The 20,272-nt window shown below is 34.0% G+C and overlaps 3 protein-coding genes across 4 annotated transcripts; 2 read left to right on the top strand and 1 right to left on the bottom strand.

Annotated features, from left to right (window-relative positions):
- The first annotated feature begins 7,254 nt into the window (after window positions 1-7,254).
- Window positions 7,255-12,367, top strand: LOC113872594 (protein FRIGIDA-ESSENTIAL 1). Of its 2 annotated transcripts, XR_003505897.1 has the most exons (6): window positions 7,255-7,778; window positions 7,952-8,160; window positions 8,245-8,276; window positions 8,362-9,621; window positions 9,733-10,493; window positions 12,260-12,367. XR_003505897.1 is itself a non-coding variant. In XM_027510279.1 (5 exons), the coding sequence occupies exons 1-5, from the start codon at window positions 7,258-7,260 to the stop codon at window positions 9,760-9,762; spliced, it is 2,052 nt and encodes a 683-aa protein (XP_027366080.1). In that variant the 5' UTR covers window positions 7,255-7,257; the 3' UTR covers window positions 9,763-10,663. The 2 variants fall into 2 exon arrangements, 1 of the variants encoding a protein (XP_027366080.1); XM_027510279.1 differs by lacking the exon at window positions 12,260-12,367 and having other exon boundaries at window positions 9,733-10,663.
- On the bottom strand, window positions 12,270-13,154 carry LOC113872601. Its single transcript, XM_027510291.1, has one exon. The coding sequence runs from the start codon at window positions 12,939-12,941 to the stop codon at window positions 12,387-12,389; it is 555 nt and encodes a 184-aa protein (XP_027366092.1). The 5' UTR covers window positions 12,942-13,154; the 3' UTR covers window positions 12,270-12,386.
- Window positions 13,155-16,041: 2,887 nt separating this feature from the next.
- Window positions 16,042-17,480, top strand: LOC113871178 (dormancy-associated protein 1). The gene is made up of 3 exons (XM_027508077.1): window positions 16,042-16,202; window positions 16,360-16,576; window positions 16,961-17,480. The coding sequence occupies exons 1-3, from the start codon at window positions 16,106-16,108 to the stop codon at window positions 16,995-16,997; spliced, it is 351 nt and encodes a 116-aa protein (XP_027363878.1). The 5' UTR covers window positions 16,042-16,105; the 3' UTR covers window positions 16,998-17,480.
- The last annotated feature ends 2,792 nt before the right edge of the window (window positions 17,481-20,272 follow it).

The following is a 20,272-nucleotide window of genomic DNA, read 5'->3' as shown; positions in this document are numbered from 1 at the left end:
GAGAATGGATTATTGCATCTTACCATTTCTTTATTCTTTTGTTATTCATACATGATTGGAAGATACTCTAGAACTTGACTCTTTTTGAATTTACTAGTTTATTTGTATGCATTGATATGATTTAGGCCTTTTTTTATCTTTAAAACTACTAGTCACATTAGCCTACCTTGTACATTATCCATTGCTAGCTTCTTTGAGCCTTTATTAATCATTTTTCTTAGTTTTTATTAGCCCATTATTAACCAAATAAGTGAAAAATCATAATTACCTTAACCTTAGAGAATAAAGGAGCTTTGAAATTATTTTGGAAATAGATCTTGAAATAAGTGTAGGGGTGTTTTCCTAATTGAGTTCTCATTGTTGTCTCTTTTTTTCACTTAGTAGTTTGATATCCTTGTTAGTTTTATTGGTCATTGTTTCATTTTGTTGAAATAAATAGATAAATTAAAGTGAAATAAAAAGAAAAATAAAAGATAAAAAAAATGAAATACTGAAAAGAAAAATTTGAATATGATAGAAAAGAAAAAGAAATAAAAAAAATGAAACATTGTGTTTATTTCATGTAATTAATTTAAATAGTCTTGATAGAAAAAAAGATTAATTGTTTGTGGAGTTCATCCTCATGTTTATTTAGGTTTATTTCACATTGTTCCTTTAGTTTCTTTGGTTCTTAGTTTGAAAATCCATATAGTTTCTTCCACCCATACCTAAGCCTCATTTCAACTTTAATAAAGTCTTTTTGATCTTTGCATGCATATGTTCTAAGTAAAGGAAATTAGAGGTTTGTCAAGCCTATGGTAGTGCCTACATTCATGATATGCTTTAGAGTATAAACACAAACCTAAACAATTGAGAGTTGAAGTGATTTTACTCTTGTAAGGTTTTTGTTATTCTTGATCCATAATTTGGTTTGATTGTGATACTTATTTGCTTTTTGTGTTTTGGAATAAATTCTTGATTGCTTTGTTATCATTACACTTTGGATGTAAGGTTCTATTTTTTTCCTACTTGTATTGGTGCTTTATAGAATCCATTGAAAAGTGTGCATTCTCATTTATGTAACTCTTTTTATATGCAGTTTTTATTTTTAGAGTTTTACTTTTGCTTGGAAGTGCAAAAGCTTAAGTGTGGAAGAATTTGATGAGTAATATTTTTATCTCATATTTTAATATTTTCTATGATTCAATAGCTTTTTAAACATGCTTAATTGATTAATTTTAGCTATTTTAGTCAAAATTTCATTAATTGAACTTTATTAGAAAAATCTCCTTAATTTCATTATTTTTTTATTATTCTGACCTTTGCTCATTATTTTTGCAATATCTTTTCTTTAGATCAAATTTTTGAGGAGATTCTTACTCTTATAGAAAGTTGATTCATAAAGCTTTAATTTGATATATCATTTGTAAATTTTGGATTTCAGACCTGGGAGTTATGGGTATTTAAACTTGGTGTTGAATTGCTGGATTCCAGAGGCTTATAAGTTAAATGGGCTAAGTATAGTCACTTTTAATGCAGAAATTGAACATTCCAGAGATTTGGGGAGTGAAGATTGTTGTGTGTAGCCACTTTTACTACTAAAAGTGAACATTGTAGAGGCTTTAGGATGAGAAAGACTTGTGCATGATCACTGTTGGTGTAAAAAATGAGTCTTCTAGAGCTTTAGGATGAGAAAGAACATGTGCATAGTCACTTTTAGTGTAGAAAGTAAGTGTTCTAAAGCCTTCAGTTGAGAGAAGAGTTTCGTGTAATCACTTTCAGTACAGAAAGTAAGTGTTCTAGAGGTTTTATTTGTGGGAATAGCATGTGCGTAACTACTCTTAGCACCTAAATTGATTACGCTAGTATTTACGGTGAAAAATGACAGTTTGTAAACAAATAATCCAAGAGCAATCTCGGGAGCTCAATTAGGTTTATGAACTTAGAATATTTTCTAACCACTTCCAGTTTTGCAAGCAATTTTGGGAGAACTTTGGAGCTCAGTCAGGTTTGTAGACATAATATTTTCTAACTACTTCCTATTTTTTGACAAATTCTGGATGTCAAAGACTTGAAAATCATCTAAAAACTCCTCAAAAAGACCTCTGGTCTTGTGGACTTGGAATTTCTTTGTTAGTCCTATTTTTTGGTCAGTTTTAGCTACTCTCCTGTCTTTTGAGCAGTTTTGAGTGTCAAGGACTTCAAAACTCCCTAAAAACTTTTCGGAAGGCCTCCGGTCTTGTGGACTTAAGATATTGCTGTCAGTCCTGTTTTTGAGCAATTTTTGGATTTTTATACAAAAACTACTCGAACTATGGTCTCTTTCTTGATGAAGGAGAAGACTCTTTTTGTGATTCCTCAAAAAATGCAATTTTCAGCTTGCAAAAGTTCTTCTCTAAACCTTTAAAACTCCTCAAAAAGTAGATCTTCTAACATAGTTTTATAACTTAGAAAATTTTACTTACCTTAAACAGCTAGAAGCGCGAGAAACTTATAAATAGCCTTAAACTCATATTTTTAAGGGTCTTTTTCTCATCTTTTTTCTTTTTCACATCCTTAGAGAGATAAAGAGAGATTTGGAAGTAAATTTCAAGGCTCAACTCTAAACTTTTCATATTTTAAATCTTTCTTCTTCTACTTTTCTTTGAATTTTTGTTCTGCTTTTTTTTTGTAATTCTAAATTTAATTGTAATGGAAGGCTAAACCTTTGGATTAATTCAATGAATTGATATTTTAATTATAGGAATATGAGGTATTAATCTTGAATTGTTTTCAATTCCTTGACCTAATCTTCTTCTTCTCTCAATTCTATGCATGATTTTGATTGATTAAGGTTTAATTGCTAAATTAAATCTCTAATCGAATTTCACATGAGATTCTTGATATACATTCAAATTTATTAGGTGCTTATCTCACAAGATTTGAATTGAATTGAGAGAGAATTTATATGATTATATACTTGAAATGTTAATCTCCTATCAAGAATTGCTTAATTGCTTCATCTAGGTTAAACATTGAATTCATAATGTTAATTATGCAGTAATCACAAATTGAAGTTAGGTTTTGATAATTGAGAAGCATAATTTGAATCTAATGAGGAATTATAGGTTTGATTGTTAATAAGTGGATTAAAATCAAATAATTACTTGAATTTTATCCAATTTAATTTTTAATTCTATTTAATCAAATTAAACTGAAAACTTCCCTGAGTTTAAATATAATGCATCAAAAGTGTTTGATATTCAATCAATATCTAATGATCTTTAAGAATATGACCTAGGTTAAATTAACCTAACTACTGCATTTAATTTCTCATTAACCAACTACCACCAAAACATATCATAACCCTTAGACTTGGGTAAGCTCACCACAAAATCCATACTTAACTCCTGTCAAATTGCATTAGGAATAGGGAGGGACTGTAGTAAGCCAGTAGGAGATGAAGCTTGATATCTTTTATGTTGGCAAATGTGATATTCCACAACAATGGATGTAACGACCTCCTTCATTCCATCCAATATATATTTTCTGCTATTCATTTGTAGGTACGATAAATACCAGAAAGATCCCTGGTAGGAGATGCATGGTGTTCTTGTAGAGGTTTTGGAATCCAAAGAGAAGATGCTGAAATCACCAACCTCCCCTTATAGTATAACTACTCATTCTCCAAAGTATAATGTGAATATGAATTTGGGTCTTTCTGTAGGTCCCTCATGATTTTTGACAATACTGGATCATATTTAACTTCCTTATCAATTAACTAAACATCCTGTCAGAATGGGTGAGAAATTGCTTGCAACTTCTTATCTTTTTTCCCAGTCGAGAAAGAGCATATGCAACTTGATTAATGTTCCTAGCTTTGTATACTATACCAAATTCATATCCCAACAGTTTTGCCAACCAATTCTACTGATTTTGGGTAGTGATACGTTGTTCCAGCAAGTATCGAAGACTTCTTATCGGTGAAGACCGTAGATTTCCTGCCTAATAGGTAAGGGTGCCAATGCTCGACAGATAGTACGTGCCATTAATTCCTTCTTATAAATAGACTTGGATAGAGAAGAGTCAGACAATGCCTTATTGTAGTAGGCTATGGGTCTCTTATCCTGTGATAGAACAACCCCAATAATCTTCCGCACACATCGCATTCAATGGTAAATCGTCGAGAGAAATTTGGCATAGCTAACATGGGAGCAAAAGTTATGAGTGTTTTAAGCTAGTGGCAGGCCTGTTCAGCCTTTGCATTCCAATGAAAAATTTCCCTTTTTAATAAATTAGTAAGAGGGTGTCCACTTTCCCATAGTTTTTAATCAAACGGTGATAGTATCTTGAGGCCCAAAAAACCTCATAAACCCTTGATTGATTTGGTGATAGACCACTGCAATACAGCCTCAATCTTCCTTGTATCTACTGCAACCCCTTCTTTAGAAATAACATGGCCCTAATAAGCACCTGTGTTTGTCCAAACTCACTTTTTTTGGCATAAAATTATAGGTGTTGTAATGTCTCAAACACTTGTTCTAAGTGGGATAAATGATCTTCTACCCACGTTGGATTGTAAACCAAGATATCATCCAAGAAAACAAGGATAAACATTTGAAGAAAAGGTTTTAAAGTAGAATTCATGGTTGATTGGAAAGTAGCTGGGGCATTTGTAAAGGCCAAATGACATCACAAGAAATTCAAAATGACCTTGGTGAGTGTGAAAAGTAGTTTTTGACACATCTTGCTCTTGCATACGTATTTGATGATACCCTAAACGAAGATCTATTTTGGAAAAATATGCTGCTCTGTACATTTTAGCCACCAAAAATCTGAAATGCCGCAAGTGGATATTAGAAAATCATGTGTGTAGCTTAGAGAGTTTGACATTTGAAATCTGACCATGCAATTTAACAAGTGAAGCCCGAGAATGAAAGGGATTTAGAAAGGGAAAATAAGCCTTTGATGCATAGGTGATTACATCATATTATGAGATAGTTTAAGCAAATCTGCCTCCTCCATAAAACACATACATCTGCACAAACTTCAGCCAGCACAACGTCCTAACTTAGATTAGGGGAGTAAGGGTTGTACGTGCAGTCCAAGGGTACAGACACTTGTATTTTTTCTTATGAAACTTGGTAGTGGGAAGTGAGAGTTATTTTCTGCTCTTCACGTTGCAGGGTGTTGGGAGGTAGTTGGACAAGTATGCCCCCTTGTTAGAAACATACACAATATATTTTATTCCCGCCAGCAAAGTTGCAAGGTCATGACTTGGCAAGTGAAGGAATGACACGTGAAATTCAATAGCAATTGCCAACTACACTTATTTCATGCATATGGTAGCAAAGATTTGGATTGTGAATAAAGATGGAAGAACGAAATCTGTTATGCACTATATATTATGGTTATGCACGTGCACACATGAAGTGAAAATCAAAATCAACATTGTTAAAACAAAAAAGAATGACAAGGGAAACAACATATTAAATTATGAAATAAAATTATTAAATTAATAAAATTTTTCAAAAGTATTTTGGACGGAATTAGATCAATCACATATACTAAAAGATGTATGTTAGATTGGGATAATAATAATAATTCAAATTTTCTCTACAAAGTGGACATTTTGGGGTGTTACATTATCCGCCACCCGGTGATCATTTTCCTTAAGTGATTTCGCAATGAGCACGCAAAAATTGGACTGCTCTTGTTGCTCCTTCGATATCGTGTCTTGTAAACTCCCAATCATCTCTAGCAAATTTTGCACCGCAGCTTCTACCGATTCGAAATGTGACTCATTTACTTTGACTCTATCTGCATCTGGCAGGTCAGACCAATTGTTAAGTTCATTAAACACAAATATATCAATAATGGTTAAGAATAGGCGAAATAAAAAATGAAGTAACTGTGTATATGAAATATATGATATATGAAAGAAGGTATAAAAGTAACTCTTTCATTTCATAGACCAAGTGCCTCCCTTTCTGGGTTCAAACAGCCTCCCTAATCTTTTTCTTCCGTAACAAACTTCTCTCTCGTCCTTTCTCACTCCCCCTTACAGCTACTCCCTTTCCCTTCCTTTGGGCCTTTCCACTTCCCTCACTAGTGGGCCCATATCAGTCACCCTAACAACTGGTCATGCCTCTTACCATTGATCTCTGATCGCAAACCCCCAAAGAAAAATTCAAGAAGTTGGGCCTTTGACAATTCTGTTGCTTGAGCCTCTAGGATCTCATATTCTTGGACATATTCTTGTGCTGATCCAGATTGTTGTAAGGTTGCTAGCTGCTCATACACGTTACCTAAACCTTGCCCCCCAAATCTTTGAATCAAAGCTGCTGTCAAATGTTCCCATGATAAAGCGGCTGTTTTCTTCCACAATAATCAAAACCAATGAACTGCGATACCATCCATAGATGAAGGCAAGTTGCACCTTCTCTGCTGGCTTTGTTCAATGTACCTCAAAGAATTTTCAGCCCCTGCAATCCATTAAAATTAGGTAATTCAACCTTTTGTACCCAATGTTGCTTTTCCTCCTTGTTTGTTTGTTCTACCTTCTCCTTTTCTTTTGACAGTGAAGACTCCTCGCTCCAGTCAAAATCCCTTCCTTGCGACTTCGCCCACTGCACCATGAACTGCTTAATCCCCGCCAATCTGCCAATTTTCCTTGTATCTCCAATGTTTTGGGATTCATCGATTCCATCCTCCATTCTAGCGTCTCAACCCTTGATTCCATCCCTCTGTTGAATCTGATCTGGCAGGTCGGATCAAAATTGTTAGGAACCCAAATGTAAGGACAGAAAGATGAGAAGAAAGAACTATTATTGCTTCCAAAAGAATTAAACTGTACACTCAAGGAGATCAATTCTCTTCCAAGGGAAACTCCCTTACAACGGAGCAAAGTTCTGTTTTCTCAACAGCTCAACTAAATAATACAATTGATGACCTATCCCATACCCCTCCTACCTTTATAAAGAACGTCCTTCTCAACACAACTGGCCGACCTAACTAGTGGACCACTTCATAAAAGATTGAGCCTTCTTTTCTAATGAAAATAAACTTTCCAAGTTCTAGATGTCTCTTGTTGTGGCCTAACAGGAACACTGCCAACTCACTAATTTGTTTCTTTGAATTAGCATTTCTCAGTCTAATATTTTATAATTTGGTTTGTGGGATGATACGCAAATCTGTCTTTTGTTTAAATAAAATGATTTAGAGAAGAGGATTCACTTCTTCATTTTAAAGAAGTTCTTGATTTATTTTTTATCTTCCATTGTAGATTTGAGCCATCATATGGAATTTGAGGGGCAAGAGAAAAACTTGGGGCCAGTTTCTTTTGTGGCAAATTGCCCTGAAGTAATGCCACCATCTAATATGCATTACATAGAAGGGAATGACGTCATGCTCAAAGGTTCTGTTCCTTCTTGTGAGACACCAACATTGGAAAAGGATGAGTATTACCAGAAATACGAAATTTCAAGTCATCCAAAATCAAGAGAGAACCTGACTTCTGTTGAAGAAGGCAAAAGTCAAGGATTGGATGTTGATATTGAAAATGCTGGATCCCTTCTACAGAGGAAAACCATTGGACAATATGGTGAACCAAGTTGCAATAGCAAAGCTAATTTATCTGGTGATAATGATAGTGATTCTATAGCCACCAAGACATCTAATGATACTGGAAAAGATATGGTCATTGACTGCGTACCAAGAGATTGCCTTGTTGAGGATGTTGATAGTGGTAGGAGTTCTAAGAACAAAACCATGCAGTCGGAGATGGAGTTAAGGGATGATGTGAAACAAATGACATCAAGGTCTGATCATTGTACTGCAGTAGGTTATTTTACTTTACTTATAATATGACCAAATTTTAATTTATACAGCATGCTGTCTCTTGCAACAGTAGCTTGTCCTTTAACAATGTGCTTAAATTGGTTCACACATAGTTTCTAATCATTAGGTTTTACTGATTAACTCCTCCTAATAGGAGGACCAGAAGTCTGTCTCCCAGTGCCAAGACCAAAGACGGAAACAAACGTGCTAAAATTATATGTGATTTTTTTGCTAAAGGATGGTGTATCAGAGGTAGTTCTTGTAGCTTTCTTCATATAGAAGATACTGTGAATAATTCTGACCAGGAGGCTGAAGAAGACTTAGTTACGACACATCAGAAGCGAGAACTGAAAGTGGAAGAAGGTATATCATATAACTTGTTTGGTAAAGCTGTCCAGGAATTTGCTCTATAAATATATTTATAATAAAAATATTGTCCTGTGACAGGTGTTAGGGAAAATGTTGAGAGATCAAGAATGGTTAGTACTCTACTTCCATTTACTGCTAAACTTGAAAGCATAACTTTGCACTCTTCTGAATTTACTTTGAATATGGAGCGTGCAGAATGAGCAAGAAGCAAGCCCTAGTTGTTATCCATCTCAAGAAAAACAGAACTTTCTGCTGAGGGACAACTTGTTTCCAGAAAATAGATTTGCATTTAGTGCATCAAACAATTATTTCAGCCCAAATCTTTCTTCAAATCCAGCCCATGCAGATGGAATGAATACTATTGGGAACCAACATATGTACAAAGGATATACTTCCTCAATTTTGAGTCATTCATCAAACTCAAGCTTGGTTACTCAATTTCCAGCTATAAGCATGCCGCTCTCTCATCGAATTTCAGCCCAATCAGGATGTTCATTGCCTTTTAGTTCATCTTTTACTTTGGATTCTCAAAAGCTTTTGAACAAGGACAAAGAATATCTTACCACTAAGTCCACTTTCTCTGGTTCAGGGCGGGAGGATTTGTCTCTAGTTAGTTCATCTAGGGTTGCTCCATATTCTAGTGGATATAAATCAAAAATCTGTTCTTATGATTGGGACCCTTCTGTTCCATTTCGACCATCCTTTTTTATTACTTCTATGAATGTATCAACCCCTGGAGATCTTTATGACCCTCTTCGTGATAGCATTGAGATACCTAATATAGGAGATGGGTCTTTGAAGGCTTCCCTTTTGGTTCATGGATCAACTGTACAGGCTTCATCACAGGTTCAAACATGTGGTGATTCCGCTGTTGTTGGGAAACACATGTCCGATCTTAATGATGACAAAAGTTCTGTATCTTCTCATAATAGATTTTGTGAAAATGGGCCAAACAAAAATTGTGTTCCTCATGAAAATGATTGTCATGTACCTGAAACAGAGATAACATCGGGAAGTTACTTAAACTATCATCCAAATGGTAAAATGAGCATGGGACAACATACCTTTGATGTCGAAGATAGTACAAAAAAAGACATAGAAACAACTGAGCGTGATGCTAGACATCATGGTGAAGGATCAGGGCACAAAAAGAAGAGAGTAGATAGGGACAAGAAAAATCATGAAATGGATGTTGACTTTCAAATGGATGACAGCATGCAGAAGGAATCAAAGGCACTAAGAAATTTCCGAGCAACTCTGGTTGATCTTGTGAAGGAGTTGTTAAAGCCAGCTTGGCATGAGGGTCGTCTCAGCAAGGATGCACATATTATGATAGTAAAAAAATCAGTTGACAAAGTTGTTAGCACCTTAGAGCCCCACCAGATTCCAACCAGCATAGATACTGCTAAGCAGTATGTTTCTTCATGTCGGGTGAAAATTACAAAACTGGTCAATGTAAGTGTCTTTCGTTAATAGCTGTGATAGTGATTTGTCAATGAAGTGCATGAATATTGTTATTTGATTGTGATCTGTCCTTCATTTGACAGAAATGTATTTGCTTTGCAGGGATATGTGAATAAATATTGCAAATCTTGATATGCAAGCCAAACGCCTTTTTTGTACAGTTTCTGCCTAGTTGGTTGATCCTAATTCATGAAAAGTTGTCTGAGGCTCTGTTTCATAGTCAAGGTTGATTTGGAATGTTTTTAATTCTCTTTCAGAATGTTTGCTTCATGTTTTGTGTATGCCTTCTCTTGCTCATTCCATTCTGGAGTAAACTTGCATAAATTGCATGGTTTATGAAGATACCTTATTTTCATTAATTTGCATAATTACATTTAATTGTTTAGCAGCAATATTTGGGGAAATTTTCAAGCATCTGAAAATTATGAGTAGCTACTTGGAAAGACTGGTGGGATGCATTCAGTTTTTGTTTTCATGTGTCTGAAAATAGGGAAATTATTGTAAATATAATGTCCAGTACTATAGAATTTAACAATTGCTGACATTTCAAGAGACTAGAGTCTTAGAAGTTGCAATTTGTCGAATAGGTTTTTTAATGTCCCAAATGTCAATCTTAGCGATCCTATTTTTCTATTTTCATTTGGGTTTTTTGTCATGATTATTATTGACTATGGAGAAAACTTTGCAAATAGCTGCAAGTTGGAAGTCCCCCAAGTAACAAGATGTATAGTCATATTATTTTGTTCATCATAGTTTTTAGCTATGAATTTCAGCTTCCAATCTTCATGGATGACATATTTGTGTTACTCTTCAACCCTGGACTATGCTAATGTCAGGAGAAATTCAGAACTTTATTCAGTGAGGTACTTGTCTCATTTTACTTAATCAGCAATAGTACTTTGTTCCATCATTTACACCTATGCCTATGTAAATATGTCATTTTTTCATTAAGACTTGATTCAGTATTTTTTTTGGTCTGTAGCATGTATCAATGGTTTCTTCATCCCTTCTTTCTTGCGCTTGGTCATTGGTGAAGTCAGTTTTTGCTAAAAGTACCAAGTTAATTTACAATTACAAAATTTCTTACTAGTTTATGTGATGAGATATGTGCTCAGGTTGCTTCTTTTAAAGTGAATAAATTTTGTCCAAAAGATTGGCTTCACATGCGAAGTTTCTTGATTTTTTTTTCATTCCCATATAAAAAACAGCCTTTATTTATATAAAAAAACTACTTGACACAGTTGAGGCACAAGAATCCTTGAGACAAGTTTGAGGGAAAAGTGAAAACAACGCTAATAACAGTTTGCCTTCTTATGCTATCTCTCGTTTAAGTTACCTTAGGTTGCATAGAATGTCCTTGGAATTCTATGTTATTTTATGGGAAATGGCTTGATTCAGTTATTTTGGCTGATCTTTCTTTTATTTATTCATAATTATAATTATAATAACTTGCAAAATTAATAAAATCCAAATTCAAATGAAATCCATACATAGAATGTTACATTTTAGAGTCATTATGATACAACTTATATCTAATTTTATATTTCTAAAAAATTCTAGTAACATCATAGTTTAAGGGATGCAATGTATGATAAAATTATAATTAAATATTATACAAGATACCAGTTAAAAGTTAAATTTAAGCTTTATAGAGTTGAAATTTATACTTTTGTGCGATGCGTGCACCCTGGGATGTCTACACTGTAGTCTGGACCTTTTTCCAATCACCAATAAAGTTTATTTCTATTGTCCATTAATGTTTATCTTTTGCTACATTTACTTTTGAGTCTTAAGCTTCTATTTCCTTTATTCATTTTCTACATTTTACATAAACTATCAATCACTCTCTAAGAACATGTTTGAAGAATGCGCTCCAAGACACAACCCATAACTTGAAATTTGGGATAAGTTTTTCGTAGGCCAATAAATCTCATGTCAAAACGCAACATAACTAAGTCAAGCATATAAAATATTGTACAAGCATAGAAATCTTGTGTATTTTATTTTACACCTAGCCATCTTATGCCTGAACATATGAATGGTAATACTGCAGTCGGCTTAAGCACTTTTACGCTTAAATATCATCAGTTATCGTTCTGATTTCTGAGTTTTGTTGGTCAACATGTAGGCTTCTACAATTTACCTTTCAAGAAATGAGCATCGTATGCATAATTTACGCTTGATATTTTAAATATCACTCTTTATCAAAGGTTATAATAGAATGTGCATCCATGCACCTTGACTAGGAAGCTGCATGTTAGATACCTTGGGGTCATCATGTTTTCAAGTAAACTGCGCCTAGACCAGTAAAGAAAACAGATGACGAAATTTTCTTTCTTTAGAGGCTTGAACTACACAAGTCCTTGAGCTTTTCTTAGTAATACTCAATATGTAAGATACCTTGACTTCTACGTAACATATGCATCTTAAATTTGTACATGAACATCTTAAAATCTTGACCTGACAAAAAAAAAGTCACTAGCAAGCCATATGACAAATGATTATTGATCAACAAGTTAAGCAAATGGAATATTTATAACTTTAACTAACCAAATTAAATAAAAATGATAGAAAATATCCATAATATTTGAAGGTTTATAATTTTGATCATTTGGTGTTATTACTGCAGTAAGTGACGTTGAAATGAAGCATGTCACTTGTATTCTTTTCAGACACTACTTAACTAGAAAAAGGTTGATTCCTGATTACATTTTCTGGTTTCGCACAAAAAAATCACAGAGAAAATAAACCTTGTGTCAGTAAATTTTGAGATTTTCTCCTGGAACAGTTTGTGCTTTAACAGCACCCGGCTTAATGGTTCGACACTCTCGGCATGGTGATAGAAAAGACTTCATTTTCTGGCCAAACCCTGTCCTTGTCACTGTGCTTTCCTTGTTTGTATGTTTGCTTGCTTTGTTAAGTTTTTCATGATATTTCATAGCGCTGCCTGTTTTCCTGCTTGACATCTTACTACTGCTATGAGTTGTTATTAATGAGTTTGGGTAACCGGGCGGATTTGTGATCAGAGACTGTTTCGTTTGGAAGGCAAGTGCTTGTGGTTGAAGTTGACCATTGGAAATAAGCCGGTCTGCAGGAGTGGTCTTGATTGGATTGACAGCAAAATTTAAGTTTGTTTTAGTGCTGGTAAATTCGAATTCTGGGTCATGCTTGCTTACCTGGTAGCCTTTAGTCTGGTTGGGAGGAGGAAGCTTTGGTTGCTGGTCTTGAATAGCAACAAGGCCACTAAAAGAGAGCGAGTCCAATGAAATGCTATCATCCGCAACGTGAGAGATGAGCATGTTTCCATCCATTGATTTATAACCAAAATGGTTATGTGGGATGAAAACTTATATATGCAGAAACTTGCTGGAATTTGGGACCACTTTTAAATTCAGTTGGAATGTGTTTTTTCGTTGTTTGTTTTGGTTTTATCTTTTTGTTTTCGTTGTCCACATTTTGACTGAGGGGGTAAGCCAATGCGCATATTTAATTTTAGGGGCAATTCTTTAGAAGTTTAGTTAATGTGCTGGATCACAAAAAATGATGAATAATAACTGATGAACAAAGATCAAGTGATATGGGGGAATTGATTAATCAATCACATAACTTACAGATATATTATCATTTCTCAACTCTCTTCGATGCCACCGTCTTATTGAATTTGGCCTAACTTTAAGTAGCCAATTGAACTGTGTTTTTAGACGAAGATTGTCATCTTTTGTTCGAGGTTGTCACATCTCCCGTTTTGACCATATATTCATTGAGTCTGCGTATTGGTGGATATTACGAAGGTAAAGTGATGTGTATATATATATATATATATATATGATCAAATCTTTTTATACTGATATAAGTCAAAAAAAAACTTTTACATTTAATCTGAGTTTTGAGCCTTTTATTTAATTTAAATTTAATAAATTATAATTTATTATATGAAAAATTCAGATTGAGTGTAAGAGTTTTTAAACTTATATTTATATAAAAATATCCTTCTCTTCTGTGTATATATATTGCTGAAAGTCATTGTCAAATCTCAATCAGCTTATGTGACCCCCATTTATATCTTAAATTTGTCCTTGTTTTGAGTGTGCCCCATGAGTTTACGTAATGCATTTCCACCTATAGTCTTGTTCAAGTGGCTGATCCTACGAGGATGTCAAATGGTGGGAGATGAAGAGTGGACAAGTGATTTATTATTTTTTTGCTGTGAAATTATCATAGATGACACGTTTTACTGTCGTCTTCTATTCTGGTTTACCTGACCTTGTAGTAAACCGACGGGAGACGGTTGTCATTGGACACTAGCTCTAGTAGTCATTGAACTGCTACGTTAATTTTCATTTTGTAATAAATATATACTTTGCTTTCATGAAGAGATAACCGTCCAATTGCGATCCTTTTAGATGCCAGGATTGAGAGAAAACCCAAGTCTGCCAATTATGCATGCTTTTATTCATCGAATATACATCTTTTAGAGGTTGAGAGGTAAGAGGCATATTGAGGAACAATATGTCGCTAGGATCGCAGTATGATAATAGTAACTACTAATTAAGAGGAAAAGGAAAATTCCGGTGACTGGTTTTGTATTTTCTCATAATGAAAATGTGAATAATTTGCGGAGTTGAAAGCTAAAAGTGGAATCAACCTTTAAGTCAATTTATATGCTATCTACTATAATATAGTTCACAATGCCAACAGATTACTTAGGTTATAAAAGTCTTTGCATCGTATGAGAGATATTTAATCCCAAAATGACTATGCTCTTCAACTATTAAACTAAACTTCAAACGTGTTCATGGGTTGTGTTAGATTTTGAAATTTCTGAAAATCAAACCTTTATTAAATATTTTTAATAAATTTACAAAGTGAGCAAAAATTCCGCTGGCGTTGGAACTGGCTAAAAGGGTTGGTAATGAAGTATTGCTCATAAAAAAAAAAAGTCGAAAGAAATATAGGTTTGGGTTCATTGTCACGTTGTGTTTTTAAGAGGTGTAATGCAACTCAATTATCTGATAGGCTTTAGGCCTATCAAATGTGTAATCACGGAAAGCACTTAGAAGGTGTTGATTCTTGAATATCAAATGTGTATTTTGGGTCAAAGTTAATATTGTAATTTTATAATAAATAAAAAGTTTCATTCTATTTTTTTTAAGTTGAGAGGGCGGAAAATTTGAGGTAAGTGATAGAATGGGATAATATGAATTTTATAGCATTCTGTTCCTTCATTTTTGGTCTATTATTATAGTGTTTTTGGTCTAAACTATTATAACTCAAATAATTGCAACTTATCTCATTGTATCTAATTTCAGCAATCCATTCAAAACCCAAACTTTTTATTTTTCTTTTTTCTTGTCAATTAATTAATACATCATAAACTTTTATCTAGAATAGAAGCCCAATAGTGATGATATGTTTCTTCTCTCACATTTGGAAGTACTGCATTCCCCGGTTCGAGTCTATGGGCCAGCGTAGCCTTATACTGTTTTGGACTTTTAAATCATATACTATCGCTACTTAACCAGGCCAAAAACCTTAACCAAAAAAGTTTCAGTCCAAATTAAAGCAACACACACACACACACCCGCATGAGAGAATAAAATTAGATTATATATAAATAGTTAACATTTAAAAATATTTAAAATTACACATATTTTTAAAAAGTAGTACATTTTTCATATTTTGATCTTAGTGATTTATAATAAGATTAAATGGTTAATATTATATATATATATATATATATACACACACAGGAGAGAGGAGATGATAACTTTTTTTTTTCTAATAAATTTTTGTTGTCAAAGAAATATTATTTGTAACCAATTGTAACATCTAATTTTATAATCATGGTCAATTATTCACAATTTTTAGGAAACAAATGCAATATTATTTATTTCCATACGGTTATCATTTTGTTTTTGCCGAGCAAACTTTCTTCAAATCTAGATCCTTAAACAAGGATTGACCTAATAGGCTGTATCTTAATCCACACCATGACTGCTATGATCAATGGTAACATTAAAAGGAAACATATAAACAAAAGGGTGGGGTCAATGATCCATTCCAGTCCTTATCTCGTCACCATAGACCCCCCATTGCTCTGAAGAATAGGACAAACGACAGTACTAATTATATGTTTTTATCAACACACTTGTGAGGCAACCCACTACCTACTAACCTCTCTCTCATCTCCCCAAGATATTATTTCGCGGGTCCCACATTCACCAAGTCTTCATCCTTATCCATCTCCCTTTCATCCCCTTTCATCTCGCTCTTTCCACCCCTTTTTTCTCTATTGCCACTCGCTATCACATAGAAACAAAAACAAAGTTACACTTGGAAGCACGAAAACACTTGATCCCACTTTGGTCAGAGATATTTTAAGCAATAACACTTATGATATCCCTCTATATATACACTCTACACATTAACGTTTAGAATCCTCATTAGTTTTCGTCAAGAAAGCAAAACTTCCAAGATGGTTCTCTTAGAGAAGCTTTGGGATGATGTTGTAGCTGGCCCTCAACCTGAACGTGGCCTTGGCAAGCTCAGGAAGCTCACAACCAACGTTAAAAGTAGCTTTTCAGCTTCCTATATAACAACTAATGTTTTATAAACTCCAATACATATATAGAGATATTTAAGTTAGTCCTCAGGCTCGTGCAAGCGTGTGTGATTTTTACGTGTGATTCATATGAATTAATGATGGGTTTTTTATATTTATGGGTGTAGCTGAAGGAGAAGGTAGCAAGTATCAAAGGACCTTGTCGATGCCGTCGACACCGACAACCCCGGTGACTCCGACGACCCCAACAACACCTGGGTCGGCGCGTAAAGCTGACAACGTTTGGAGGAGCGTGTTCCATCCTGGGAGCAACTCGGCCACAAAGAGCATTGGGGCTGAAATGTTTGACAAACCACTGCCCAACACTCCCACTGTCTATGATTGGTATATCTTAGTATAATTGTTATGTTGCTACGTTTCTTTTGGCTATGTTACATCAACCCCTTTTCATGCATACATAATAACATGTTTTGGATACTTAAGGAGATTTAACACTAACTAGTCACTAGGACTACATGATGAGTGTCTGAATCACTCAAATGCCTTCAAATATTTTTATGTATTTAATATGATTTTTCGATGCGAAGTCGTAGTATTATTAATAATTTTATATTATTATGCCCCAGCAGTTTGATTGAATCCGTAGGTGCTAGCGTGCAGTGTATCATTGGGGGGATATGAGCCGTTAGATCTTTTGAGAATATTAAATCAACGGCTATTGTTGCAGATAGTTGTGCTAAAATGAACTTGGGTTGTATGTGATTGCAGGCTTTACAGCGGAGAGACGAGGAGCAAGCACCGCTGAGGTGACAGCGAAGCCCGTGGGTTGCATGTAAATAGTGTCCTCTTTCGTTGAGAGGCTGCCACGTGTTTGCATCTACCATTACCTGTCGTGACTTAATTGGTCTGTTACTGACTGAAATATTAGTAGCGTGGTTGGTTTCTGGGAGCAAGTTAATGTAAAATGCTTAATAATTATTAGTATGCTTTGTTTGTACTTAAGTTTTGTTAGCCAGATTTGCCCTGTAACTATGGCGATGGCTTGATCTCTCTGTTTTGGTAAGTGATGGATTTATTAAAATAAATGGAAGTGTGTCGATGCCTCTTATTTCTATGATTGTAATTATCTAGTGTGATCAAGTGAAAAACTTAAATTGGTAATTTTATATTGGGATTTGATTTGGCTAAGCATCATAGAATATTTAATCAATGTGATAAGTATAAAGTATCATCTTTTATGGATTCCCACTGTCTTCTCATAATAATTCATTTGTAATGTTTACATTGCACGAAATTGGTGGCTGTCCCAATCATCATAATTTAATATATATTTAGTAATAAGTAATAATGCAAGTCTTTTGTCTCTATGCTCTGCCTTCTTACAAGTGAAGAAAATAAATGATGCAATGCTGATAAAGATATCTTATCCGTGCTTTGAATATCGATAACTAAAAACTAGCCCATCGCTAACGTTGAAATCTTGACTTTTCTGTCTTTTATTTAATCTTTTGAAACCAAATTGAAAATTCCACATTCTTACGTATTCGGCATTTGGGTACGAATGATTCTATTTTTCCTTTTCTACATTTTTTATAAGGTGTTTGGACGGGGCTTTTAAATTAAACTCGATGTATTGAATATTTTTTAAATTATATTAAAAATATTTATATATTTTTTAAATATACTATTAACTCTATTTCTGTATTACGTATATAATAACATAGAATATTTTAGATTATATTAAAATATTTATATTTGTTTTAAATACACCATTAATACTATCTCAGTTTAACGTATACAATAATGTAGAACATTCTTTTATTTTTTTAGAGCATAGCAGAATTTATCTTTTTATAATTCTCATTTTATAATAATTCTTTCTGATTATTAAATAGAAACAAATAATTTATATTTATATTCTTATAATTTTTATTTAATATTCTTTAGAATAATAAGAAAATTATTAATTCAATATTTATTTTGCAAAATAGTAGAGAACTATTAAAAATAAATATAGATATTTTGTAAATAATTCAATATTTATTTATTTAATAGTAATTTCTTTTTCACGTTTCGTGATCTAGACCAGTCCTGACGGAAGTTCTGGGACAGGGCTATCATGAAATCTTATATGAGGATTCGAATCCTAGACTTTTGAGACAAACATCGTATCGGCATGGTGGTTGTAATTAAGACCATTGATTAATTTGAAATAGTGGATTTTTAAGGGAAAAAATACGACTTATTCCTACAGATTGTGTCATTGTTTATCACCTTGATTCAAACTAGGAATAGGGAGAAAGACTTGACGTATTTTTCGTGAGTAGGATATTGTAAAATAAATATGTCTATGGGCCCGTGAGAATAAGAAAAAGAAAAACTGTGATCTGTCATATATCAATTTGCCAGCACACTGCATGACTCTTGCGGAATTCCCTTGCTGGCTGTGAGTTCTAATTAACATTTTCACAACATTTAAATTCAGGGTTTTTCATATACTTTTTTATTAAAGTTTAATATTAAATAATAGTATGTAATGTTTTGTTAATATTAATTGTTTTTACTAAGAAAAGATTGCACAATTTTAAAATATTTGTAATTGTTGGATTTGATAACTTACGACCATGTTCGTAACTCTTCTTATATGCGTGTTCTATACGCAGAAACTATTTTATAATATGTTAATTTGAATTTGCGTTCAAACAAAATTAATGTGGATCCAAACATACACAAAGAAACTTCATTGGTTTTTATTATTCTTCACACGTATACCCTTTGAATCTACTAAAAATTGATTGCGTAGATATTTAAAAGCGTACGAAACAACTGAAAATCGAGTAAAAAATAGCATAACAATCACATAAATTGAAATCGAGATTCGATTGTGTATCATTGTATATATTACAGAAGGAATAAATAAAGACAACGGATGATAGTCTTGTGACTTGTGAGACATCACTTGCATAACGTTGCATAGAATAGAATAATACACTAGCCCCTAGTGCAATTGAACCTTCTCTACAACAACCAGCATTGCTTCTTCGAAGTATAATCCCTCATTAATATCCATTGATAGTCATGTCTCCAACTCTTGTCTCTCCAATCTCCTCCTAAGATTTTGCCTCCTTAAAACAGCAAGAAACTCATCTTTGTCGTTAGATCTTATGTTACTCACTAGCAGTGGCATAGCTTCTAAGCCCATTAACCTGGCTACAACCCCAGGCTTACACCACACCACACTCTCCCCTCCCAAAGTGTGAGGCAAACCTAATCAAACCTGGAACCTATACCATTCTCTTCTAGTAACCTTCCCTTTAGTCTTCTACTATCACGACAAACTGATCTTCTTCCTTCTAATAAGTTCCCAAAAGTTGTTGAGTACATGGCTTCCCTACCATCAAGTGAAAACCTTGGATATTGATTCAAACCTTTCCTTGTTGACCTTAAAAAGTTGGAGTTGTTCACACAAGACATCCTCCTTATTCCACTGAAATCATCGCTTTCAACTCAAGCTGTAGTATTAGATCCTCCAGTGTTGATGAGCTTACCTTCCCAGGGAAGTGACCTTGGCAATGGTTGTTATTATTGCCAATACTACTAATTTGTTTGTTGAGAATGGAGTTTGATCCTTCACTGTAGATGCCTTTCTTCATCTTGGTCGATCAAAGGGCATGCATGCTTGTTCCTGCTTGAGAAACGACTGTCTTCAAACCTCTGATCAGGCGTCCTTCTGATGATTTGCTGATATGGAGGGTACCTGCAAAAGGCACTCCAATGGTAAAGTCAGGATTCGGTTCTGAGCAATAAATGTTATTTAATGATGGGAAGTCAACCCTTTACCTGTATTTCCTACCTTCCTTTTATAGGCATTCTATTGGGCTAATGGGCCTGAGTCAGCCTTTATACTGTGGCCCATTAGCCTGGTTTAAATAATATTTTGATTATTATCCTTAATTGGATTATTTACCTTTTAATCCTGACGAGGGGTACCCGGTCTAGTATGCCGAGTAGGTATTCGATTTCTTTTTCCTATGGGTGGAACCGAGTTGATTCCTTTCCCAGTACACTAGCCCCACAAGC

Source organism: Abrus precatorius, unplaced genomic scaffold, assembly GCF_003935025.1.
Source record: "Abrus precatorius isolate BTA unplaced genomic scaffold, Abrus_2018 Scaffold10, whole genome shotgun sequence".
Lineage (NCBI taxonomy): Eukaryota > Viridiplantae > Streptophyta > Magnoliopsida > Fabales > Fabaceae > Abrus > Abrus precatorius.
This window is presented reverse-complemented; position numbering and strand designations above follow the sequence as displayed.